At 54.2% G+C, this 25,758-nt stretch overlaps 7 protein-coding genes across 7 annotated transcripts; 5 read left to right on the top strand and 2 right to left on the bottom strand.

Annotated features, from left to right (window-relative positions):
- Positions 1-1,451: 1,451 nt before the first annotated feature.
- Positions 1,452-3,738, top strand: COCSUDRAFT_22601 (A/B/D/E cyclin; the record flags this gene model as incomplete). Its single annotated transcript, XM_005649828.1, has 6 exons — positions 1,452-1,580; positions 1,778-1,846; positions 1,938-2,024; positions 2,136-2,357; positions 2,611-2,836; positions 3,044-3,738. 6 exons carry the CDS (start codon positions 1,452-1,454, stop codon positions 3,142-3,144), a joined length of 834 nt encoding a protein of 277 aa, XP_005649885.1. The 3' UTR covers positions 3,145-3,738.
- A 296-nt stretch (positions 3,739-4,034) lies between these two features.
- Positions 4,035-9,432, bottom strand: COCSUDRAFT_40616 (hypothetical protein; the record flags this gene model as incomplete). Its single annotated transcript, XM_005649827.1, has 14 exons — positions 4,035-4,221; positions 4,377-4,574; positions 4,783-4,952; positions 5,441-5,638; positions 5,985-6,233; positions 6,495-6,621; positions 6,850-7,187; positions 7,379-7,505; positions 7,712-7,929; positions 8,198-8,383; positions 8,546-8,628; positions 8,713-8,869; positions 8,987-9,080; positions 9,206-9,432. The coding sequence occupies 14 exons, from the start codon at positions 9,430-9,432 to the stop codon at positions 4,035-4,037; spliced, it is 2,559 nt and encodes an 852-aa protein (XP_005649884.1).
- Positions 9,433-13,562: 4,130 nt separating this feature from the next.
- COCSUDRAFT_32622 (hypothetical protein) lies at positions 13,563-15,004 on the top strand. Its single transcript, XM_005649826.1, has 4 exons — positions 13,563-13,702; positions 13,978-14,128; positions 14,405-14,644; positions 14,793-15,004. Exons 1-4 carry the CDS (start codon positions 13,656-13,658, stop codon positions 14,862-14,864), a joined length of 510 nt encoding a protein of 169 aa, XP_005649883.1. The 5' UTR covers positions 13,563-13,655; the 3' UTR covers positions 14,865-15,004.
- Positions 15,005-15,275: 271 nt separating this feature from the next.
- Positions 15,276-16,749, bottom strand: COCSUDRAFT_65198 (HSP20-like chaperone). The gene is made up of 3 exons (XM_005649825.1): positions 16,513-16,749; positions 16,107-16,238; positions 15,276-15,984 (listed from the first exon to the last, which is right to left on the bottom strand). The coding sequence occupies exons 1-3, from the start codon at positions 16,717-16,719 to the stop codon at positions 15,754-15,756; spliced, it is 570 nt and encodes a 189-aa protein (XP_005649882.1). The 5' UTR covers positions 16,720-16,749; the 3' UTR covers positions 15,276-15,753.
- Positions 16,750-16,880: 131 nt separating this feature from the next.
- On the top strand, positions 16,881-18,508 carry COCSUDRAFT_65197 (hypothetical protein; the record flags this gene model as incomplete). The annotated part of the gene is made up of 6 exons (XM_005649824.1): positions 16,881-16,982; positions 17,088-17,106; positions 17,245-17,267; positions 17,382-17,471; positions 17,622-17,864; positions 17,999-18,508. Exons 1-6 carry the CDS (start codon positions 16,980-16,982, stop codon positions 18,506-18,508), a joined length of 888 nt encoding a protein of 295 aa, XP_005649881.1. The 5' UTR covers positions 16,881-16,979.
- A 1,124-nt stretch (positions 18,509-19,632) lies between these two features.
- COCSUDRAFT_61558 (hypothetical protein) lies at positions 19,633-21,045 on the top strand (the record flags this gene model as incomplete). The annotated part of the gene is made up of 5 exons (XM_005649823.1): positions 19,633-19,749; positions 19,862-20,056; positions 20,147-20,290; positions 20,416-20,558; positions 20,733-21,045. The coding sequence occupies 5 exons, from the start codon at positions 19,633-19,635 to the stop codon at positions 21,043-21,045; spliced, it is 912 nt and encodes a 303-aa protein (XP_005649880.1).
- Positions 21,046-22,712: 1,667 nt separating this feature from the next.
- COCSUDRAFT_13600 (trypsin-like serine protease) lies at positions 22,713-25,311 on the top strand (the record flags this gene model as incomplete). Its single annotated transcript, XM_005649822.1, has 9 exons — positions 22,713-22,880; positions 22,969-23,121; positions 23,265-23,418; positions 23,532-23,661; positions 23,769-23,990; positions 24,142-24,320; positions 24,558-24,685; positions 24,846-25,016; positions 25,177-25,311. The coding sequence occupies 9 exons, from the start codon at positions 22,713-22,715 to the stop codon at positions 25,309-25,311; spliced, it is 1,440 nt and encodes a 479-aa protein (XP_005649879.1).
- Between the last annotated feature and the right edge of the window lie 447 nt (positions 25,312-25,758).

The raw sequence follows: 25,758 nt of genomic DNA, 5'->3' as shown, positions 1-25,758 counted from the left end.
CTCCTTGTCCGACATTGAACATCGCTACATAGTTATATCCCTCAAGATCATCCATGAAAGAACGACCGGCAGTTGGGAGGAAATTTGAAAGCGCACCGGGGAGGGGGCGATTCTGGGCATGAGGGGTGAGACAGCTCAGCGCAACAGCTCCAAAGCACAAATTTGCCAACAGCTGGTTTTCTGCAGCCACAGTTGAACCCCGCAGCCGTCTCCTCAGATTAAGAGACGTACAACAGGAGCGGCTGGTCGGTTGTAGAGGCAGAGCAGCGAGTCAATATGGCATTTGCAAGGCCTGCACTGGTCTCAGATGAGAATGCCCGCGAAGTGCGGGCAGCCGCACCGGCCAAAGGCGTCCAGGCGCCGCAGCAGCCCGCTCAGAGACGGTTTGTGTCCTCCCTTGCCGCTACTGGCTGCCATGATGAAGTGTTAAATTGCCAAAGCACACGCAGCTGGGTTCCCCATGAAAACGGTTGTGCAGAAACGAGCATGGGTGAACGTTTGCTGGGGGGTCCTGCAGAGCACTGGGCGACATCGGCAATCTCGTGGGGCCCTTCAACAGTAGATGCAACGTCGGCAAGGAGAACGGCAAGAAGCCGGCCGCAGAGAAGCCTGAGCGTGTCCAGGTTGGGCGGACGTCTACTTGTTGAACACTGCTTCTGCACCGCCTCAGCCGAGCCGTGTGGTTTCTGTAGCATGTGCTTTCACTCTGGGTTGTTACGTCACGACCGCTGCGGCACCAAGGCTCCTTGTAAAGGACCCCATGCGATTTACCTGGTCATAGGAATAGAGACTTGCTTCACAGAAATCATGAGCCTCACCAGTATGCTTGATCATATCCTTTTGCATGTAGGTCCAGAACCACGCAGGGCCGCTGACAAGGAGGGCTGCTGCCGCAGCTGGTGTGGTTGTTGATGGCAAGGTAATTTCTCTCAGCCCTAGCCACACCTCAAGCCAGTGCGATGTTCTTTTCCCGTATTTCCTCCATGCTAGAGATTACAATTATTTCCCAGCACTGATCGGCCAAAGTGCCTTTTGTGGTTATCCCACAAGAATTCTCTGTTACCATGTCAACAAGGGGTAAGAAGGGATTGACTTACTTCTGCTGCGGATGAGCTGTTTGCGCTTGTCCCACAGTGCAGCAGACCTCTGCATTCGTTGATCTGCCCCAAACACTTGCGCTGCTTTGACTGCCGGCCTGAATCTGCTGGGTCTTGGGCATAGCTGACGGTTTTGCGCGTACTGTGCAGGGAGGATGGGCAGCCCCAAAAGTGCGCACGACTGGGCCCCGTGGACGGGATGCGGACCCTGCAGCATCTGCAGCAGCAGATCAGGCGGCCCCTCGAGTATCAAAGATCCCCACTGGCAGGAGCATGAGTGCCCTGCTCCAGAGTAGGAGTGAGGCAGCAGCGGCGATCACAGAGAGCAAGCAGCAGCAGCAGCCTCAGTCGCCAATGCCCGACATAGACTCAGAGGACAAAGGCAATGAGCTTGCGGCAGTTGATTACGTAGCTGACATCTTCAGCTACTACAAGAGGGTGGAACCACAATTCCGTGTGTCACCCACATACATGTCGCGGCAGGTGAGTGACAATAATGCCAGAAAGATTGACACAAGAAATATGTGTTGTGTCCTGCCGTTCTGCAGGGCACAATCAGCAAGAATGCATGTGCCCACCGCATGTGCCCACCAGGAGCCTTCAGTCCCTGCCCTTTTCTGACAAATGGAACATGTTGCTCGCCTCTTCTTGCTTGCTTATACTGTGTTTGGCTGTCGCAGACGGATATCAACGATAACATGAGGGCCATCCTCATCGACTGGCTTGTGGAAGTGCACTACAAGTTCAGAGTGAGCACCGTCTCACCCTTGCATGTCTGTTTTGTGCTGATGCTTGGATCCGGTATCATCGTGTCTGAGGCCTGATTGTGCTGTCTCGCAGCTGATGCCCGAGACTCTCTTCCTCACAACAAACATCATCGACCGCTTCCTGGAGTGCAAGCGCGTCTCACGGCGCAACCTGCAGCTTGTGAGATCTCCTCTTCTGTCTTTTTCGTCGTACTTTTTTAGGAAGCTGGGCGTGCACACCTTATGCTGTAGAGACACGACACTGACATGGCCTTGCATGCAAAACCTGCAGGTGGGCGTCACAGCCATGCTGGTGGCATCAAAGTATGAGGAGATCTGGGCGCCTGAGGTGAAGGACTTTGTGTACATCAGCGACGAGGCCTACTCGCGCGAGCAGATCCTGGAGATGGAGAAGATCATGCTCAACACGCTGCGCTTCAACCTCACAGTCCCCACGCCCTTCAACTTCCTCTCGCGCTTCCTCAAGGCAGCCGGCGCCAGCAAGGACACCCTGGTGGGGCTGCTGTCCATCTCCCAGTGACCTGCTGTGAAAACAGCATACGCCGGCTCCAGGGGAGAAACATTATGCATGTCTGGAAAGCAGGTCTTCACGCTACACCTTAAGAAAAAGGCTGTTGCACTGCAAGCTTCACATGTTGCCGAGGTAAGACAGCCATCAGGTGATAAGAAGTTTAGCAATTGCACTGACAATATGCGTTCTCAGCAAAGAACCTGGTCATCTGAGGGGTTGGGCTGCTGTGGTGCAGGTGGTTGCGTATTCCACATACCTGATCGAGTTGGCCATGCTGGACTACAGCATGCTCAAATACTCCTACTCCATGCTCGCTGCCGCCTCGGTCTTCACCGCAAACACGGCACTGGCGCGCAGCCCCGAGTTCCCGCACAGCCTCAAGCGCCACGCAGGCTTCACCGAAGAAGGCGTGCTGCCCTGCGCCATCGCTCTGGGTGAACTGTTCCGAAGTGCGCCCTCAGGTGGGTATAAATCCCCTGTGCATCTAAGTCCTCACCCTTGCTTTTTTGAGACTTCTTCTGTGCACAGTCCGCATGAGCTTGACATCATAATCTGGTATACAGCATACACAGGAACACATGCTGGTCCATGATGTTAGGTGTTCTGGGTAGGACCTGCCAGGTTGCAGGAGGTATGCCTGCCTTGACTCTGTACGCTGTGTGCTGCAGCAACGCTGCGGACCATCTACAAGAAGTACAGCCATCAGCAGTACGCGCGCGTGTCCGTCATGCCAGCCGTCGCGCCGGAATCCGCCGTCCCTGCCTTCTGAGCTGCCTCCATGCCCACACCCAAATCTTTAGTTTGAGGCGGCAGCCAGCTGTGAACAGCAGGAGGCAGATGAATGATGTTGGACTTCTTCATCATCTTTGACGGCTGGGCGGCTCCTGAGTATATGATGGACTGATGCAAACCTTGATGAAACCTGTGCAGCATTGATCATGATCACTTAAACCTTTGTGGTGTGTTTTTGCCCTGAGCCTTCATGAAAAGAGAAGAGTTGCTGCGCAAGGCTGGTGCAGATTCATACATATAGGCCTGCAGCAACCAAGAATTTGAACTCCCCCGGAACCCAACATTGGACTCAAAGTATGAAAGGCATCACTGATGTGGCGCCATATTTCATAGATATAGGATAGGCTTACATTTATTGCTATTGCAATCATAGATGATGTTTGATCATCATTTGATCTGCAAGCGCTATAGCTAGTAATACTAGATGTGTAGAAGTGGCAGATATGCAATATGATGCACCATAGGTGGAGGTCGCATCACTGTTGCAACACTTGTGATGAGTGCGGAGCAGGTGCCATGGTATTGAACCTTCCTGCATGTGCATGTGGACCTTGTAAGTACATACAACACTTGACATGTCCAAGCTTGCTGCGCGCGTCGTCAAAAGAGAGTTCAACAAAGTTGCGCACAACTCTGCTGCTGCTTTTCAACGTTTCAATACCATATAATTGCAACTTTCCGTTGCTCTCCGTCGCAGAGTGCCAACATCAACTGATTGCAATGTCCCATTTCCCACACAATACTCAAAACAATACGGTGCGTGCTCTTTGCAAGTGCTGCATATGCTCGCTCGCCTCCAATTCTTCTCTTCTCTCGCTGAAATGATCAGCTACATTACTTCTAGAATGCCCTCGAGAGATGCGCTGGTCAGTCTTGAGACAGGTTAGGTGTCTGGGGGTTGGTCACGCCAAAGCGCCCAGGCCTGCCCCTTGTCCCACTCCCGCCGAGCCCCAATCGGATGTTCTTCTGCTGTTTTGCGATTGAGCCACCAATCCACTTCTGCTCCTGCAGCGCTGACATTGACAGCGACGCGTTCCTTACACTGGACGCCGCCCTGCAGCACCCAACAAGAAGTCTTTGCTCAAAGGCTTGGACCTTATACACATGCTGGCCACCCAGAGGCATACACCTGCCGCGATAGGCAGCTACAGACCCCACTGGACACTAAGCTCGGGCAGTCTAGTCCATGCCATTGAGAGCAGGACCCACCTGTCGGCAGCGCGCAGCCAGCGGACGAGCTCCTTGCCGGGCACGGTGATGCGGCCCTTGATGGCGTCCTCCACCGCCCACAGGCCGATGCGGCGCAGCATGCCGGCCACGCCCAACCCCGTCTCACTCAGCGCCCTCTGCTCCGACTCCCCTCCTGTCTCCTCCGCCATCCGCCTCTGCTCCTTGCCCCGCGCTGACCTGCGCCACACACACCCCTGCCTTGCTGCACCGCCCCTCTGCTTTTCCCTGGCACGACACCGCTTTCATGGCAACCCTGTGCTTTCCTGCCACCCCTATCCCATCGAGCCTCCAAACATGCACGAGGAAAACGGTATTCCGCAGCACATATCCTGTCATTTCCCGGGGCAGCCAACAATCTGCACAAGGGCCTGAGCTGGGCACGCACCTGAGGGATGGGAAGCTGGCCGACTCCCTGGCCGGCTCCGGCTCGTCGTGGCCATAGGAAGGCGAGAAGATCTCGGCCGGGTCATAGGAGGGTACCATGATGATCAGATCGCTCTCTTTGTTGGGCTCGGCACCACGTTGCATGGCCGCCACAATCGCCAGCACATACACCTGGGACAGTCAGATTCTAACATCTCCAAACTGCACAACAGACTACCCATACTGCAAAGTATCTTCACATCAGGCACTGGTAATGATTTCTACAGTGGCCGCACAAAAACAAGATAGTGCAGTGATCCACAGTTTGGAATGGGGATATGGCATCCTCCATTCTACGCAACTGCAGTAGTAATGAAGGAGTAGCAGCATGTTGCAGAAGAAGACGACGGCAAGAGGAAGTTCCAGGCAAGTATGATTGCATGCTTCAGTTCTGGTGCAGCAATGCCCGACCCATCGTATGTGACGACGAGTCCCTATTCAAGAATTAAGATAGCCCAGTGACTATCCTTGTACCAGCTCAATACACGACACAACTCTTGTAATCTTCAAGGTTTATGAACGACAAAGGACAAGGCAGAGCAGGGAGATAAAGCCGCTCATTCAAGCCAGACAGGCGCTTCTTAGGGCGCATCAAAGAATCGTTGGGAAAGGCCGCCCACCTCAGCGGTGCAGGGGGGCACATAGCGCAGGTCGAGGGGCTGCGCATTGGCGAGGCTGAACTGCGGCAGGGCGCCCAGACTGATGGCCTCCTCCAGGATGGCCACCGCGCGCGCATCAAATATTTTGGCCGGGTTGCGGCTGTTGCTCTGCAGCATTGCCTCCGCTGCGTGGCCCTCCGCCGCCGCATAGCTGCCCGCCTGCTCCCACCACACCCAAATCCCCGCCCCCTTATACATCAGGAATACACAAGCCCGTGCACATTCATGGACAATTGGAGAATTCATCATTGTGTGATAAAATCTCTGTCTTATAAAATCTCCACTCTGTCAAGAAGTAAAGAGCGAGTCAGCAATGCCCCTCCTTATAATCTAGAATTGCATGTAATGCCAGCGCAGGGTCAGTGCGGTCATCCATTGTCAGGGCCAAATCAAATCAAGCCCACATAGATGCGGGTGCAACTTGGCATGGCCCTTTCTTGGGATGGCAGGGATAATAGTAGTATAGGCCTTGGAAGGGGTGGAAGTCAAGAGAGAGAAAGGGCACCTGGAAGGGGGCGGCAAAGGCGGCAGGGGCGGCGCCCTTGGGGGCCTGGGGCTGGCGCAGGCAGGCCAGAACGCGCTCCAGCACGTGGTGGCGCGGCCGGTAGCCGGCCGACAGCGCCTCACGGTACACGTCCACTGCACGCTGCGCCCACACCGCCTCCCCGACCGAGCCGCCTACGTGCTCGTTCCCAACGCTGCCCAGCGCTCGCAGCAGCGCCGGCCCCGCCGGGTTGCGGCCCAGCCTGCTGGCCTGCAGTTTCCAGAAAACATCTGTCAGATATTATGACAATCCCAGCAATGTCCTCATGCTGCTGTCATGTAGGAGACCTAGTCTCTAGCTTGAAAGTGGTTTCCTGCTTTGTGACCTGCTGGACCTCATCTTGCTGTAGGACCATAGCGCCACCTGATATTACTACTTTCCCAGGAATACATACACGAGACAGGGTCAATGCCTCAAGAAATCATGAACAGGAGCAAAAGCACGTGTGTTTGAATGGTGGAGGCAGCGCACGGTCACGCTGGACTTCTTGGGTGGGTAGCCGCCCGGGTACCAGGCGTCGCGCAGGCGGTTGTAGCAGAGGCGCACCAGGATGAAGCACACCGCCTCGTCCACCAGGTGCCCCCGCTGCTTCAGGATCCTGCCACAACACATGCAAAAATCATGATCAGCTCTGATTGTTTCATGTTTCAGGCAGGCCTCAGATCACAATCTACGCATCACCTTCAAGCGAGTCTTGCATCACATCCAGCTGGACAGAAGAGGACATGTTCGGGGTCGATGCAACAAAAGAACAGGAGCATGCACATGCTTGGCTGCAGGGACATGCCAACATCAAGCTTCAGACAGACGTACAGGCATCAGTTACCCGTAAGAGAGGCATGCAACGCATGAGCGATTAAGAATGTGAAGGGGAGGCGCTCGCCTATAGACATCGAAGGCGAGCTCGGCCTCGTTTGCACGCTGGCATGCGTTGAGGATGGCGGCGAAGGTGAACGCGTCGGGGCGCATGCCCGCGGCCGCCAGGTCCTGCACGAGGGACACCACGTCCCCCAGGCGGCAGGCGCGGCCGTGCGCGTTGATCAGGTTGTTGAGCGCCTGCAGCGACGGCGCGCGGCCCTGCTCCTGCATCGCCGCGTACAGCTGCCGCGCGCGCTCCAGCGCCCCGCAGTCTATGCAGGCTTGGATCAGCGCCGACTGCGTCAGCTGCAACAACACCCAGCACGCCACCCGTCATTTGCCGATGTGGACTGAAAAATCTCCATGCTCTCCGTAATCTTAGCGCAACAGGTCGTAATGCACTCTGAGGGCGGTAGCAAGCGAGTTAGGTGTGCAGAGTTAGGAAATAGATAGTCAAGGGCTGAGCAGGGGCTGGCATAAGAGAGTGGGAAGCGCACCTTGGAGGGGCGCAGGCCGTCCATGACCATCTCGTCCTGCAGGCTGAATGCCAGCTCCAGGTTGCCAGCAGCGCCCGCCACGCCCATCAGCGTCGCATACAGCCGCTCGTCCGGATCCACGCCATTCCTGGATGGCCCCCCACCGTACTCCCCTCAGACCAGGCTCTCACATTAGCAGCACAGCACGCAGCATGCAGCCTGCCATTTCTGTGGCACCGTCACAGAGGCTGCTCATGGGCGCCACAGGGACATACAACTGCTGCTGGCATGATTTGCTTTGCAAATTCGCCGTTGGCACCGGCATTAGCTGCTTGAGCACAAGTGATGGCTCACCGCTGCATGTCGCCGTAGATGTCCATGGCGGTGGTGAGGTCCACCGGTTTAGCGGTGCGGCAGGCAGCGATGGCGGACGCGTAGACGAGCAGGGATGCGTCGCAGCGCTCGCGCAGGGCCTTGTGGTACACCCGGATCGCCAGATCAGCGCGGCCCGCCCGAGCGCATGCGTCCACTAGGGACGCGTATGTGTGCGCGTCCGCCTTGCAGCCGCTCCCCTGTCGCACCAGGAAGGCCCCTAAGCGGGTCAGCACTGACATGGTGTGACGGTGCCTGCTCCTGGCAGCCAGCTGTGCACGTACTACAGTTGTGCCACACAAATGCTGCAGACAGGAGATCGACCGTATATTTTCCATAGGATCCTTTTGGCAGAAATAGCACGCTGCCGTCGCATAAGATGGGCTGATGCTGAGAAGTGGCCTCAGGAGTGGTTGAGAAAAGGGATCGCGCCTGCATGTCCTCCAGGGTCTGGAAGGCGCCCTGCACCTGCCCGGCCCGGCCGGCGGCGGTGATGAGCGCGTTCCACAGAATGGCGTCCGGCCGCAGCCCGTTGGCACGCACCTCGCCAAGCACGCCGCGGGCGCGCTCCAGCAGCACCAGCTGCACGCGCCTGTTGGCCGGCGGAGTGTCCAGGATCTCCCGGCTGCACGCCGATATGAGCGCCGTGTACACCTGCAGCAAAACATACATTGCACCCACATCGCTTTTGATGGATGCTTGCACTGATCGAACGCTGTGAGATGGCAGGGGCCTGAGAAATAGTAGGTGGCCGATTTCCAAGAATTGGATCGAGTGCCTTCATCAAGAGCTCGCAGGGATTCGCAGATTCGTCACCTGAGCCTCAGTCTTCACGGCCTCCGCTTTCATGGCCGCATACAGCTCGAAGGCTGCATCCGCGTTCCCCACAGCAGCACACACTGCAGGCCAGAGAGCAGATTTCAGCTCCTGTGACAATGTAATAAAAAGTATAGACCTTGACAAACTCCACGTGTAAGGCTTACCGCTGATGAGGTTGGTGTACAGGATGGTGTCCAGCTTGCGTCCGGTGGACTTCAGCATGTCGGCCGCGTGCAACGCCTGAGTGAGGTCCTTTGCCTTCACGCACACGCTCACAAGCATATTGTACGTGCGCGCGTCGGTGAACTTCCGAGGCAGCACCTGTGATGCAACAGAATCCTCAGATTGCACAGTCGTGCTGAGGCGTCAGCTCGACTGTTTGCATGCAGACACCACATGCCAAGTCGACACCCAATCTTTTGGGTCAGCAGGGCAAACCTGGACGAAGCGCATGGCAAGCTTTGTAGCCTGCTGCTTGTTGGGGCCGCACGCTTGATCAGCTGCCATTCTGAGGAAGTGGTTGTGCCGAACCCTGCGAGATTCACACAGACAACATTGGAACAAGCATCATATGCGCACCAGCCAGCAACTCAGTGGCAAGACTGCATCAGCGCGCAACGGCGAGTCAGCAGTATACAGCTAGGCATGTGACATTACCTTCCAAGGATGTCATCCCTCTTTGCGCGGACTGCAGCCTCCACGATTTCTAGAGCAGCCTCGAGGCGTCCTTCATGTGCAAGGTCGCTGTAGAGGTTCAAGACTGGAATGGCATCCACATCTGCAATCTTCTCTTGCGCCTCTGCCACGCTGAGACGGCCCTTGCCAGACTCAACGTTGCCATGAGACAGCTGGTGCCACTCCCTTCTTTCGCTCCCCTGATGCATGACAACAGCTGGTGAAGGTGGGCACCTGAGAAGAGAAACAATGGCCGCTCCACATCAAATCGAGAGTATCACCAAAACGAAAATTACCTCAGCAGAGCGTCCAGAGAAGCCTGCCCGGTGGTGCTGCCTTGATCGATCCTCCTCTGGTCTGGGCGCCAGCAGATTGGGGACATCTATGCGGAGGAGGCTGTTGGCTGAGTACCCATTTCGGGAGGCTGGGCTGCTTGGGGGACGGGCACCATTGTGCGCTCTGTCTGCACGCTGCTGTCGTGGGGTACTGTGCAACTCATTCAAGAAAGACCTAGCCTTTCGCCCAGGCAGCACAGCTCCCTTGGGGAGCTGCACCTCTCCGCCTGAAACATCTTCACTTGTACGTTCCTGGTCTCCCGATTCTGACGCTCCAAACGCTCCTTGCGAGCCTCCCGACACCTCTGCCTGACCGGATGCGTTGCCAAAGAGGGTGCCTTGTTGAACAGCCTCCCCGCCGAAGTGATATGTTACTGTGCCGTCCCTGTTGGTAGTGGTGCTGACAGCGGCTAAAGGGACAGAAAGACCCGCAGAGCATCTGCATGACAGGCATGGAAGCTATTTGAGAGACATCCAAGGGCAGAACAAGCTTCTGATGATAGGAATCTCACATTTTAGCTACTCAATGAACCAGATATGCCCTTCCTAGCCAGCGTGGCTACAAGTGGAACGCGCAGTACTCACTTCCTCGAACTATTTCGAGAAGATAGACATCTGTTTCTGTTGCAATTAGGCAGACTGCTGACCAGGCTTGTATTGCCAGAACTCCATGACGCTGTGAAGGACACCATCAGCTCTCCCAAAATTTAGGAGGCCCAAAAAATACCTAAGAAATCATACTGTGCAGTCCTCAAAGCACGTTGGGCTTTGCATATATTACACAATGTTGCTGGAAGCATTGCGCAGCAAGCGATGTAGATGAGCCTGAGTTGAGCCACAGCAAGATGGCGCCAAGTTAGGATACAGCAGCTGCGCCCATGGGCCATGGCCATGGGGGCAAAGCACCTTCCTCGACACAGTCAGTAGCATAGAGTTGAAAGAGGTTAACTTCTCTGAAAACATCTTCAAAAACCGCTAAAGTTCGGTACATGACGTGAAGGACACATGCAGTATTCTGTTGTATTCCTGACGGACGAATACTCTTTGCTAGATGTCCGATCGTCTCAAGACACAGGTATGCTATATTTAAAAATTGTGATGTTTCATCAAACCATCGTACATTTTAACAAATGGGTGGAAGTGGAAACAGATGAGCAATTCACGCTAGTCTATGATGGAATTGCTGAGCTATTTTTCTTATTGGTTCCTGATTTCACAGGCAGAGGAACATAACGATGTTAATCTGCTCTTCAGCCAGCTTGAGGGAGTGTTGAAGCACCTCGGAACTGTCTTGGGACAGCCTCCCCTGGAGCAGCTCTTGAAAGCACAGGGCCAGATCGAGGCAAAGCACAACTCTGAGCAATTTGCGGATTCAGGCCTGACAGCAGGACGGGAGCCAGCATTTGCACAGCGAAGTCCTAAGCGCGAAGGCCGCAAGTCTTTCAAGATTGGTCAGGCAGAGGCCAGGGATCAGAAGTGGGAAACACAGCTCCTAAAGTCAAAGTACCTACGGGTCTCGGGCATCCGCAATCAGGAGGGGAGGACTATGTGGCGCACTCAAACTACTTTTCCCGGGAAAAGAAGCTGGGATCCCCATTCGGAATGGCTCTACTTCCCAACAGGTAAACTATGTAATAGCTTTGTCTGTTCTAGTTGGCAGGCATGCAAGTCCCCCCAATCCTGCTCCAACGAGCATACATCAGACTATCAGTACTGCTGTCATTGCAGAGACAGAGGCGGCGCAGGCAGCTGACCTGGCCATCATGCGATTCGCCCTTGCACAGCCGGACAGGGCAATCGAACTCATTGGCATGCTGAGCTTCCCGTTGGCGCATTACGTCGCGTTCGGAACGATCGAAGAGGAGGCGACTGCAGTGGGGCTGCTGGATGGCTTGCTGCGGCTGCCAAAGCTCTCACCCAGGAATGGGCAAAGGGTCGTTGATGCATACATCGCCCTGCGCGCCAAGCGTGATGCAGCGAGCAGAGGCGGCCGTGCGGCCGGACCCCCCGACCTCTGCAATATTGTGCACCCTCGGAATGGGTTGGCAGGCAGTCTTGCAGATGCAGCAGCACAGCAGGATTCTGATCACTCATCAGGTTTCTCAGACCTCCCAGATGGGGTCATCAAGGCAGCAGAGACACAGCGAGGCAGCTGCAGTCCGAGGAGGGCTCAGCCCACGAGAGAGCAGGGGCAGACAGGGCAGCAGGAGCCTGCATCAACTCACAACAGAGATGGAGCAGCAGCTGGCCATGGCTCTTCAACCCCAAGCATGTCTGCGGATGAACCAATGTTCACCGAGCAGGATATTCAGGGGGGTGGTGAAGGGCCAAGCGATGCACGTCCAGAGGCTGACAGGGACCCAGACATCACTGCTAGCAGCAATGACTGGCATGATACGAGCAGCGCCCCGCAGGACGACAGAGATGATGGTGCATCCTGCGCCGCAGATTCAGAAACGCCGCAAGCTGAGGATCAGGCGAACGTGCTTGAAAGGCTGGCGGAGGCGGCTGTGGAAGCGTCAATGCAGCCAAATCAGCAAAGCTCCTCCCAGTTACAGGCAGAGGCGGCTCAGCCAAGGACTGGGCCACCTCCTCCGCCACCACCATCTGCCTCTCTGCTGGATGAGGACCCCTTGCAGGCTCATGGCAATGCAATGCCAGAGCCAGAGCCAGACCAAGGTGGTGGTGATATGGAGGAGGGTTTGGAGGAAGCAGCCTCTGAAAGCGCGGCGCCCGATGTTGTGCCTCTTGAGCAGCCAGAAGCTTCAGGGCAGCCGTCCACCACATCGGATCCGAGCACCTCCTCAGGGTCCTTCAGCACCGGCAGCAGTGACTCAGGGCTGCGCAACAGGGAAGGTCAGGCGGCCCATGACAGCGAGGCGCAGTCGAGCTGGGGAGCTCGCAGCGGGCATGTGAGGGGAGGCCGTGGGACTGGAACTGAGGCAGATCCAGTGGTGCTCTCATCAGACTCGGATGAAGAGGAAGAAGAGGAGGAAGAGGACGAGGACCAGGTGTGTTCTCTGTCACATGCCAGTCTGTTCTGGTTGCCTGCAATGAGGATGGGCAAGGGTTGCGTGGCAAGGGGCGAAGCAGACGTTGAAGCACCGCCAGTAACATTCAAATTATGGCCTGACAAGAAGGAAACTGTGGTGTGCAGGCATTGAAGCGCAGGCGAACAGAGACCTTTGCCTCACCCGGAGTAGTCAAGCCAGAGAAGCCTGTCCCAAAGCAGCAGCCCACCCTCGCCGACTTGTTGCATCTATACAGGGATCCCCGCAGTGGCGCACAAGGGCGGCCTGGCAGCCTGCGCCGGCCCAGTATGCCATTGTTTGAGTCTCTGCGGAGGCCACCTCCGGGGGTACGAGCATTCCCTCATCTCTCCTTGAATTCCCCGCATGTAATAACAGCCATGCGGCATGCATGACCATTGCATGTGGTTGTGCGCATCCTGTCATTCCATTGGAAGGTGATGAATACATGATAAGCAAGCATGCTGCAACACACAGCTTCTGTCTTTGCAGGTGGGCGGGGATGGCGCTGCCCTTCAATTTGAGCAGGGCATTGCAGACTCAAGACAGCAGGCTCCTGTGTGGCGGGCCCATGTTGCTCCTTCACCAGCGCCCATGTCTGGCCTGCGATCTCAGGCGGGGCAGGTGCCGAGGTATGCAGGCCAGCAGGCCTATGCATCGCCTGCCACACCGGCCATGCCGCACAGACCGTTTGCATCAGCTGGCAGCCAGCAGCAGTCGCGGCCTCCAGGAGCTACACCATTTTCGGGCATGCCCTTCAGTGCTTTCAGGCAGGCGCCTGCAGGTGCTTCTGCGCCGTGGGCCTCAAGAGCCCAGAGCAGCAGGCCTCCGCAGCAGACGCTCCATGCTGAGGCTGCCGCAGTAAGGCGCCCCTGGCAGCCGTCGGGCAGCTTTGAATTTGTTGACCTGGACAGCAGTAGTGGGGAGGGCGAGGGTGTCAGCTGGCGTGAGGATGGCGGGGCAGATGCAGAGTCAGCACCAGAGGATGGCCCAGAGCCCCAGTCTGCAAAGTCCCACCAGCAGCCCACTCCACCTGACCGTGCTGCCCATGCACAGGGACCACCTGAAATGCCTCAAGCCCCGGTGCTGGCTCCAGGGCCCAACGACACTACCGGGTGCTGCCCTGACTCTTGCCTGCACATGCCTCCATGGTAAAAAATACGCACTTTGCAGCTTGCAGCAGAAGTAGCTGTGAATGCCCAAAGCTATGCAACCAGGATGTGGACATACCTGCCTGCATGTGCAAGGATTCCTGATTGGGGAAACGTCACAATTGCTAAGCTCTGTGATCGGATCAGGGTGTGACACCATGGTTTTCCCCGTCAAGTCTGTAATAAGGAATAGCCCATGTGGCTGATGCCTCTTGACTCAGACTGTTGGGCGCTCGCAGGCTTGTCATTGAGCGGGATAGAGCTGCAATGGCGGCAGTGGAAGCCAAAGAGTGGGAGCTGCGGCGGGTGGAGATTGAGAGGCAGGCTGAGGAGGCACGGCGAGAGAAGAAGCGCCGCCGTGCTGAGTCAGAGCTTGCCGTCCGTTCCCAGGTGCTTCCTCAACTTTGGCCCATCACTTCTATGCAGCTAGTCATGGTGTCTGACCTGTTCAGAGCACTAAGCCGGAGATCATTGGTTGAATGAAAGACACTTTTAGTTCAGCCGGGTGGCTACGTGATAAGAGGTGTGTGCCCCTCGTCCTCTATAGGGACCTTACGCTACCCAGGGGCAGGCACGACACAGGGTTAGGGCATCGGCGCATTTACCTTGGCCCCTCACTATCAGAGATGCATAAGGACAAGAGCATTGTTGCCTGTGGGCATGCAGGCGCGGCTGGAGGATCACTGGCGGCTGCTGGCGGCTCAGGAGTCGGAGGCTGACGAGCGTGAGCGGCTGCGCATGGAGATCCGGGCGCAGCTGGAGCTGCGCGTCAGATATGCCAGGTCAGCGGAGAGCAAGCTTCGCGCGCTCAACATCCCCCTGGAGTACGACCCAGTCACTCGGCTGCCCAACATCAGCAAGGCTGTACGCAGCTCGCTCCGCTTCTACCATCCTGATCGCTACCAGGTGCGCTGTGCTTTTGTTTGGGTCGCTGGATCTATCCTCAATTCGCTGCTGATGGTGGGACAGCCTGGGAAATCCTGCCCCAGATGGGAACTTGACTGCGCTCATTCAGAAGTTTAACAGAGGGCTTGACCATTTCGTGTTTGTGCAGAATGTTGGGCTCCGCGCTCAGGTGGAAGCAGAGGAGATGTTCAAGCTTGTGTCGCGTGTGCGCAACCCGTGAGAATTCAGTTTTCACCGTTTCATCATGTTGTGTTGGGCTCTGGTGTCCTTTTTTAGTCTGCATTAGCCAACATGTGATTGTTTGGCATGCCATGTACATGACATATCAGATAAGTTCCTGCAAGCCAGAAAATCACATGCAGGAAGTGGTTTCTGTATTGCTGGCCCCTTGCCTGATCAAAATTGAGAGCTCGCATGACCATATGCTGCTGATGTTTGACGGACTAAGCCATACATTGTGCAGCGACGCAGTTCTAGAGCTGATACAAAGCAGCAGCAGGATACTGTCCTCTGTCTTCCATGACAGTGGAGAGGCCAGTATATATAGGATGCAGTGTAGCAAGCATGTCAGTTCAGGTCCACCTTGAAGAGTAACAGGCCATTCAAGATGAGCCCAAAACAGCCAATGACTAAAACGAAAAGACAAGTTTACCTCTGGCGACTCTGGTTGTACCTGGCACCTGCAACTTGAAGCACCTGATGGCATGCGCATATATATATATATATATATATATTTATTCAGGTCCCATCCATACCAAGCAGTATATGAGTGAGTCCCATTCTTACAACTATGACATTACAGCATTGATTTTGGAAATATAAGGCAGCCTGCTACCTATAGATTGCCGCCGTTCCATGCAGATGCAAACAACTGGAGTTGCTGGGCTATACGTGACACTCCAAATGACAAATCACTGATTAAGCAGGTTCAAAAGTGTTTTTTTATATGAAAGCTGCAAATTGACAACTCCACAGTGCCAGATGGCTGCCTTGATGCCACAGTGAGAAGCACCGCGATGCATTCCACCCACATCATGTAGCTAGTTGACACTCCTAGGCTGCCAGACGGTGTCCCCAGATGAGACTGGGCATGAGGCAGGGTGCACTCTCTACTTTTCTGCTTCGAGCGGCGGCATCTCATCATCATCATCATCATCACTGTCATCGCCATCATCTTCCACAGCCTCCACATTGCCAATGCCGCTGAGGCCTCCACCCATGCCGCCTCCGAACGCTCCACCTCCAAAGTTCTGGAAGTTCTGCAGGTCGCTCATGTCAAAGTCCTCCTTCTTTCCCCCTTCCTCTTCTTCATCCTCATCCACCCACTTGTCCCAGTCCACCTGCGCAGGAATCAGGCTTCCATGAGAAATTTTTTGTTAGCAATATTGATGTCCTTCAAGGCACAAATCACTGGACCAGCCACATGAACATCAGCAATGGGATCATAAGATTAGAAACACACCGTGATGTTGGTAACTTTGCCCTTGTTGTGAAGAAGGCGTGGCCAGTGCTCGCTGGCGTCTTCAGCTTTCATGACAACTAGGAAGATGCTGCGATCACTGATACTGATCTTGCTTTGATCTGGGTCCACACCCTGCACACATCCAATTACGTCAGAGCAGACCACCAAACATTGGTCTAGAGTGTTGTAAAAAAGCTATTTACATTCTCTGCAACACATAAAGGGACAGAAAGGAAGGCCGCCTCCCGATGACAGTTTTGATTCCTCGAAATGGGGCAGTAAATACAGATGATGCGCCGGAGTTCGAAGCACATCGGAATTGTTTACAATACTTTGGAATTGAAGAGTGACAAGGTATGCTGAACATTGCGCTTCTCTCGCCCGTACGCATAGGCATGACGATCACCTTGTACAGATCAAGGTCCAGCGAGTACTGGTGCTTCTCTGCTCCGGTGGCATGCGACCTGCCCTCTCCCTTGAACGTCACCTTACCAAATTTTCCTTCTGCGTCGTTGCTAATGTCTACCTTTGGCTCCTTGGCATCCTGCAGATCGATTGTAAGGTATAGTCTGTCTGCTCGCTGTGCCCACTGCACCTTGGGAACCAAAGCCATTGTGGAAGAACACTTGAGCAGTTGTTCTTGTGGATTCGTTGAAAATGTCCTCAGTGTGAGTGGACCTCAGTGTATGAGATGCTCAGAGCTTACCAAAACAGGCAACTCCTGCACAAACTTACCGTCGCCGACAGGCAAGCGACAGGAACAATTCTTGCAGAAATTCAAGGGTGGCACTTTCCAGATACCTACAAATATTACTAGTTGATCTTAGTACTAGTTAAAAGTCTTTTTTTACGTCCACTGCTGCAAAACTTTTGATGGTGGGCCACTCCTCTGCTCTGTCTGATGTTTCTTATTGTGTTACATCTCTGAATATCTGTGCTACAAGATATCTGATGACTTACATGCATTTTCCTGCATCGTAGGTGTGGTTCGAGTGCACAGGTCGATCATCCTCCTCCTAAGTGGCGGTGTTGTGACTCAACTGTGTTGACTGCTTAGTTTCTGCTGCTTTCCAGTGCATAAGTTGAGTGGCATATTGAAATGATGAAGTGACGTGTGTGTTTGCTTGATGTCCGGCAGATTGTGGAGAGTCATTGAAGAAGGTGTGCCCCTTCCTCCCCTAGTTTTACTACATGCATCAATGTAGTAACTCTCTGATGCAGTGTTGAGAAAATTGCTCTAGGCGGGTATGGAGAAACATGTCTTTCTGCCTGCAGCCAAAGGTGCAGAATCACACATACTCCTGCTCGGCGTCTGCCTTCAATTGCATCGACTGCGGTCGCACATTTGACCGCCATTCCGTGAAGGTGCGGCAGTGATTATTTCATGTGCTTGCGTACCTTCACCAGACAGTGGCATTATCATGATTAAGGCAGTACGACGGCCTGAAGCCAAGCGGTCACGGGCCACGGTTATGGGCTGCTATGATGCTCAAACACTGCACATGGGACGCGCAGGAACACACCACATGTGTGACAGAGCATGACAAGTATGCAAAGGGCGCTACAAAACCCGGAGGCTTTGCCGCGCAAGGCTTCTATGGCAGCAGTGAGAAAGCAAAGCCAGAAGCGCCGGCGGGGCCATCCGGGCTGGAATTCCTGGCGACCCGTGCTCCCTGGAGGTGCAGCGTGTGCAATGTGACATGCACCAGCAGCGAGACCCTCATGGGGCATGCCGCAGGCGCAAAGCACAAGCGCAGGGTGAGCTGACCAAATACCTCTTTCACCATGATGTCAGGAAGGTTGGAAGAAGGCCTCAGTCATCTGGCATCTTTGTAAATGTTCACAGTGTAGGGGCCCACATGTGTTGTGACACGCTGGCATGCACATCTTAGGCGAGGGCTGCCAGCAAGGGCCAGGGAGGGAGTGGTGGCAGTGAGGAGCAGGCGGGTGCAGCTGCAACGGGAGATGAAGCTCCTGCACCGAGCAGCCAGGGGGCACCCAGCGTGCAAACTGTCACCAATGGCAAGGCAGCAGGAAAGAAGCGGAAGCATGAGGCGGTCGCACAGAGCTTGCCCAGCGACTCTAAGATGCCAAAGGGGGACTCGCCCAGCACCTCGGGGGCCCAGCAGGGCTCTACAGCGGAGCAGACCAACGGGGTCGCATCCGGCAGCAAAACAGAGAAGGGGTACAAGTGGAAGAAGCTGGCGGAGAAGGTGCTGCAGGCCAGGGGTGAAAACAAGAAGATGAAGGTCCGCAAGCTGCAGCTGAAGGTTCTTGCAGCGGCTGGGCTGAGCGCTGATGTCATAGGCAGCCATGGGGATGCCATGCTGCAGCGATGGCACAAGTCCCGCAGCCGGTTCTGTGTGCAGGATGGCTATGTCAGTCTGAAGCAGCCTGAATAACTTTAGAGATGTAGCCAGCTTTGATTAGCTCGGAGCACTTCAACAGTATGCATGTTGGCTGTTCCAGATATACTGCAAAACCTGTTAGCGGCGTCCATGAGCAACAAAAGTATGACCACTGCAGTATGCATGGAATTTGGGGCCTCACACTGCCGTTTAGATATTCTTACTGATTCAGACAGACCAGGGGTGCCTGGAGGCAACCACAATGCAAAACTGTGCTTACCGCCTCCGTACAGAGCTCTACTCGAGTCTACTTGGCAAGCAATCGCAAGACCACTGCCGCAGCACTGCTTCAGCTTGCCAACCACCGTGCGGCCGCCACAGTGGGAGTCTCAAAAATTCTGAGCATGTGCATCATGCCTCATGCGGGTACTGATACAGGGGTATTCCGATGCATGGCAAGTTCGATGAAGCACACTCAAGAGTTCCAGCTTTCCAAGGCCTAAAAAAATGCCAGAGAACCTGTCATATTCTCATGCTGAGTCATCATGGGGCGTCACAAGATGTCAACTTGGGATGGGTCCAAACTAGTGTGGTACGCACATGGGGATTGGGAGGGCAATGGCAGTTCAAGTTTATTGTCAGCTCAAAATCTCTATCTATGTTCATCGATTTGGAATTTGGGCAGGCCATAACACATTGGGGCACCCTTCCGTCTGCACCCCTTCAGTATTGGGCGTACTAAAGAACCAGCATATCAAATGTCTCATTTCGATGATCAATTTTCAAAATATTTAGCACATAGCGCGCAGTATTTGTTGTCTGCAGATGCATTGCTGACTCTTTGGCTGGTTGTGGTCATGCCAGAAATTAATATGCATGTCCTGCAGACGCCATGATTTTTTCAATTTCCAAGGTGGCAGATCGATCTACATCTAGAACATAGACTAGTATCTTAGATCACAGCCGAGGCTAAAGCACAAGCAAAACTGCATGGGCGGGCTCTTTTCCAGAAAAGTCGGTTCTGACCCTTACTATGCGAGCTATGAAAGGTCTCTCGAGAGCATCAAATCGGAGACTGACAGATTGAAGGTGAGCTCCAGGAGCGGTGCAAATTGCTGTGCCTGAAAATGTTTCGTCCAAGGTTGATACTTTCAACAGGCCAGCTTCTAAGAGCCTTCATGAGACTTTTGCAGGTGTCCTTGTACAGACGAAAAAATAGACAGCAGAACGTGGGCAACACAATCTTCTTCTATGGCGCAGCAGGGTTTGCCTTGGCTGTTGCAGGAGCTGCCTGGGTGCGGTGCCAACCTGTCCAATGAACCAAGGACACCTTTTGCAGAAAAGGATGCATCACGATTGAAAAGATGCACTTGTCACAGCTATCAAGACTGCGGATTGGCTCTGTAGGTTGTACGGCAGCCAGCTGGGACATACACACCACAGCAGCACTCTCTGCGAGTGGCTCCCCTGTTCTTGGAACCTCTGCTGGCGTACCTACTGTACTACATTGTGCTTGGCTGCCTGAGCCTGTACCACAGGCGCGATAGATTGAAATTGGATTCCCTGAACAAGAAGCTGCGCAAGATGGTCACAGAACTGAAGGTTGGTCCTTCAGACCTCATTCTTCCCGAAAACTGTAGAAGTGCAGGGAGAGGCCAACGCCTTGATGCTGAGATTGTTCTGCTCTGCCAGGATTCAACACACTATGAGCAGACCCTCAAGCTTCTCGAGAAGTTTGATCCTGATTATGTGCCGCCGACACCGCGGAAGCAGCAGCAGCCACTGATGAGGATGGGTTTGGGGACGCCAAGACAGCTGGCGGATCCTCAGGGAAGGGTGGGTGCACTGAGGATGTTCTCCCAGCTTGTGCAGCTGCCCGATTGGGTCCTTGGTCCAGCTTTCCAGGCACATGTTACACGACAGAAAATACAGCACTCTTCAGAGCTTGTGCATGTGCGCAGGGAGGAGAGTTGGTGGCACACCGGCGGAGCAGTCTGGGACCGCTGCAGCACGTGACAGATGCGGGCAGGACTCTCATGCCCGCATTTGACAAGCTCGCCAACACCCTCATCGGCGACAACCCAGCACTGACCCAGGCTTTGAGGTATTTGCCTCTCTGATTGCCACTCTGCCACCCTGCTCATGTGGGCTCTTGGCCCCTTTGTGTGGATGGGTTGCACTAATCAGGCAGGAGTACTGCTACCATATTTTGCCTCGATTACCGTATCTTCTCTAGCAAGAAATGTTGGGTTTCGAATACTGTTGTCGTCTTGGACAGGGCGGCGCAGTTGGAGGTGGGGGAGCTGAGGAGGAGGAATGGTCAGGCAGAAGCGCGCATTGCGGAGCTGCAGAGGGACAATGCAGAGCTGCGCATGCGGCTGGGGTTGGCGCCGGAGGAGGATGGTGCACCCAAGTGCTTGCCGTGGCGGGAGGGTGCAGGATCAGAGCATGGGCAGCAGGACGGTGGGGGAGGGCGGCAGGATGCTGACAACGGCGTGATCATTGAGGAAGCTGAAGATGCCCCGGAGGATGCAGGGGAGTTTGCTGCAGATGGGGGTGTGGAGAAGGAGGCACCAGTAGAGATTGACTAGGCTTCTGTGTCAGATCTGTGGATTACGTTCTTGTACACGGCTGGCCCCAGGCTTCACTCTAATAGCCTTCAAGGTCAGATGTAGAAATGCAAGTAGCCAATATCGACATACAATTAAGCTCCAGCCCTCTGTAGTTGTGGGTTGTCACTGGTCATGATGTGGCATCCTGCGTGGTCTGCAATTTGGAAGACTTGGAGTCTTTGCAAAGTACCACAACAGCTGCTAACGGCACTATCGTATTAGTGTTCAAATCACCTGCAAGCCTTCATAGTCCCAAAGGATTTCAACATACTATTCAGTAATCCTTGTGATGTCTGTCTGTCTCAGGCTGTCTGAAATCATTTGTCGGTTGTCAATAATTGTCTGTCATGACACAGTGAGTTAAGCCCCTGAGGTACATTGCCGCACTGCGCAGTCACTGCCAGTGGTAATTGGTACGGTATACCAATTGCACGTACTGGCAATTGCACATGCGCATGTGCATGCACTGCAGTCGCTGGCAGCAGTCGCTGATCAGGTCACTGACTCATGGCATGATTAACCTTGATTGAGTCTGACTGTCATCTAATGATGCCAGATCATTACTGGCATGCATATGACTCCTGAAGCTGGGACCTTCTGGCAGTCCTGTTCTCTCTTCATGTCCTTCTTTGAAAGCATTCTGTAGCCCTGCATGGTATTCCAAGGTTGCGTTGCCTAAATTGGCGGCGTGATCCAGCGGCCGCAGGAAAGGCACCTAAGACTTTGGGCACATTGATGTGGGGAGATAAATGGGTGCGCAGATGCTAGGGCAATTGCGAGGCATCTACCATCTCCCAGCTTATACAGGAAATGGCTTTGCCGTGCTCCCAAATAAACTGGTCTTCACCTAGTAGCAGGACTTCACAGGAGACTTCTTCGTCTTACTCTTACTCGAGGTGCGTCGACTTCAACTTTATTCTTGTTGTCATACGATTTTTTAATCTATTTTTGACAGGCTGGATCTTTGCAATTACCAGGAACGAATACCATCACAAAGGGCAGGCCCTGTTCGGGAGGCATAGGAGCTGCTCAAAATCCTCAAACAGATTAATAGCAAGCAGCGATCGTAGTAAAGGTAAGGAAGAATGCAAGACGCAGCCTTCGTGCCCGATAAGATATGCTGTTTGGGTTTGTGGATGCTTTGATCTTGCAACCTGTAGGGTGTGCAAGCAACATCTCAATGTATCATTACCCACCAAAATTGACATGTGCAATCTTGTTGAAATCAGGGGATGGGCTATCTGTTCGTGCTCTATCTGGAAGGAAACCAAGTAAGCCAAGGACGCCCCTTCCAGGCAACGACTTGAATGGTGCGCAACAGAATTATGACTATAACGATCTGGACTTTCGAGATCAACAGAGATATACAGCAGGTATCCCACTCTCTGACATGCCCTGGACGCACAGGGGCAGGACGAGGGCTTTTGGAAGTGGTGGAGGGCGACCTGTTGCCACAGCGGGACTTTCTCCATCATGACAGGGAAGCAGAGGAGCTGGCGGCTGAGGGGGTGTGAGCCTGTCCAAAAGATAAGAGCATGCAAGAATAAGCTGATTTCCAAGATCACTTGTGCGCCCGTCACTGTGTGTCTGCCATGCTTATCCGGGTATGGGCTGAAGTAGGGGGTCATGTTTTGCAGGCGCACTTCATGGATGCGGTGGTCAAAGTGTACTGCGTCCACACAGAGCCCAACTTCTCGCTCCCGTGGCAGCGCAAGCGCCAGTACGCCAGCACATCCTCTGGATTCATGGTGCAGGGCGCCAAGGGGCAGAAGTGGCTGCTCACCAATGCACACTCCGTGGAGTACCACTCACAGGTGGGCTGCGGGGTGGAGCTGTTGCCTGGCAATGAGAATTTCGGGGACGTGACGCTTTATTGAACACATGCATCCGTTCTGTGCCCAGGTGAAGGTGAAGCGGCGAGGGGATGATCAGAAGTTTTTGGCCGAGGTGTTGGCCATTGGGACAGAGTGTGACATAGCTTTGTTGACAGTGGCGGACGAGGCATTCTGGGAGGGAGTTGTGCCTTTAGAATTGGGGCCCCTGCCACGATTACAGGTGAGAGCAGTTGCAGCTTTTCATTTCGCAGGTTGCTCACCGTGCACCCATCAACATGTGTCCTCTCGACTATGTCCTGGTGACTGTATTTTACCGCAATCGTGAGCATGTGCTTGCATGATAGAGCGGTTGGTGGTGTGCAGGACGCCGTGGCAGTGGTCGGCTACCCAATAGGAGGAGACACAATCAGTGTTACCAGTGGCGTGGTCAGTCGCATTGAGGTGACCAGCTATGTGCACGGCAGCACAGAGCTTTTGGGCGTCCAGATTGATGCTGCCATCAATTCTGGCAACTCAGGTAGGTAATAAGTTCCATGCGTGGGATGCGAGTTCCTTGCACTTGTAAACGTACTTATCATATGGGTGCTGTGCCTTATAGATTGGTGCAAAAGCTTTTATGTGGCCATGCAGGCGGGCCCGTCTTCAATGAGATTGGGCAATGCGTCGGGATTGCGTTCCAGTCCATGGCTGGATCTGATGCCGAGAACATCGGCTATGTCATTCCAACCCCAGTCATAAATCACTTCCTCACAGACTACCAGTGCGCCACAATCCCACTTTTAAGTGCATCGGCCATCTTTGCTCTATTTTGTACCTTAAATTTGTCAAGAGACACTTGGGGCTTACCGGGGACTGCTTGTGTTGCAGGCGGAATGGCCGATTCACCGGGTTTCCAGTGCTGGGAGTGAAGTGGCAGCGCATGGAGAGTGCTGGGCTGAGGGCGTCCTATGGGCTGATGCCCCCTTTGAAGGGGGTGCTTGTGCGCAGCATTTGGCCCACCTCCCCGCTGGCGGCAGTTGCCGGCCCCGATGACATCATCATGCGTTTTGATGGCATCCAGGTCGCATGCGACGGCACCGTCCCCTTCAGGTGTGCCTTTTTACCCCTGCAGACGTGGCACATCCGGCACTAGCAGGTCAATGCAATCATTGGGCCCCAATGTTTTGGCCTCATACATGATGAGGCTGTTCAGCATCTGCTGTGACTGAAGGGTTGTGACGTGTTTGGACTACTGCTGCAGGACGGGGGAGCGCATCCACTTCAACTACTTGATATCCCAAAAGTACACTGGGGAGCATGCGCAGCTGGACCTGCTCAGGAAGGGGCAGGAGGTGTCTCTGCGAGTGCCCCTGGACCGGCCTCATGCCCTTGTTCCTCTCCACCTGGGCGGCCACCAGCCCAGCTACCTCGTCGTCGCAGGTGCTTCCTGCTCCTCTTCATATCAGCACCTGCATGTTTCTTATGCAGTACAGTGCGTTATATTGTACGTATCCTTCCTTGCACATTTTTTATTCTATGATAATACTCTGGTACTTCTTTGCGCTGCATGTGGTCGCGCTGGCAGGCCAATTGCAGGCGCAGGCACACCCTCTGGCATACAATAAGGGTGTTTCTCTTTATGGAGAAGCTGAAAACTGAGGGCGCTCGCCCGCGCAGGCATTGTGTTCACGGTGTGCTGCGAGCCGTACCTGGAGAGCGAGTACGGTGCGGATTACATCAGCGAGACGCCCGTGAAGCTGCTGGACCGCCTGCTCTATGGCCAGCGCGAGCACATCGATGAAGAGGTGACTCATCGGCATCTCCTGTCTCCCTCCGCCGCCTATGCGCCGCCAGTGTCATTTGTTACCTCCTTCGTCGCTGCTCCTTGCAATGCAAACCAATGCCTTCTGATGACAGCGTAACCTGCAAACTTCCTGACAAGTTCTGTGGGTTCTTGGGCTGCAGGTGGTGATCCTGTCTCAGGTGCTGGCCTGCGACGCGACTCTGGGGTACGAGGATCTGTTCAACACGCAGGTGCTCAAGTTCAACGAGACGCCCGTGCGCAACTTGAGGCACCTGGCGCAGCTGGCCACTGCCTGCTCCGACCCCTTCATGCGCTTTGACCTGGAGTACAATGTGCGCCGCACACCGCCCCTGTGCTCTCGAATATTTTAGAGCCATCGTGTTAGACGCCCAGAAACATTCTTTTTATTTGTCACGCTATAATATATAGGAGTATGGGGGACCTTGTCATGGCCACCTTTCAGCGGATCTCATTAGATTCATGGTTGTGCAGGAGGTGGTCATCTTGGAGACGAAGAATGCCCATGCAGCTACGAAGGAGATCCTTGCGCTGCACTCCATTCCAGCTTCAGTCTCAAAGGACTTGCTCGACATTGTCAGCGCCCCAGAGCAGATGACTGTGGCTTGAATCGTGTGATTGTAGTTGAATAGACTTCATAAGATGTATTTCTATCCGATAGATTTGAGCAGACCAGATCTGAGCAGATGCTGTCAACAAGGAGATGTTGCGTTCCAGAGACAATAGGCTTGACTGATGTCTCAGAACGTCTTCTAGAACTCTTCTGAGAAACACAGAAGGCCTGCGCGTTGTTTGTGAGTGCACAGGCGAAAATGTATGGATGGCATTGTTGGGAATTCCACAGAACCTGCTTCTGAGGCATGTCGTCAGAACAAACCCATTTGTATTATAGAACTTTATATCATGAACTTACAGTATAGCAATGTGAGGTTTGTAACAGAGCTTCATTAGCAAAATGTTCCTTTAAGAAACAGCTGATGTACATCACTTTCCTTTTACCAGGAGACAGGATAACAAGATGCCTTGGTTCAAAAACGGCATTCAACAAATTCTGGA

This window comes from Coccomyxa subellipsoidea, assembly GCF_000258705.1.
Source record: "Coccomyxa subellipsoidea C-169, whole genome shotgun sequence".
Lineage (NCBI taxonomy): Eukaryota > Viridiplantae > Chlorophyta > Trebouxiophyceae > Coccomyxaceae > Coccomyxa > Coccomyxa subellipsoidea.
This window is presented reverse-complemented; position numbering and strand designations above follow the sequence as displayed.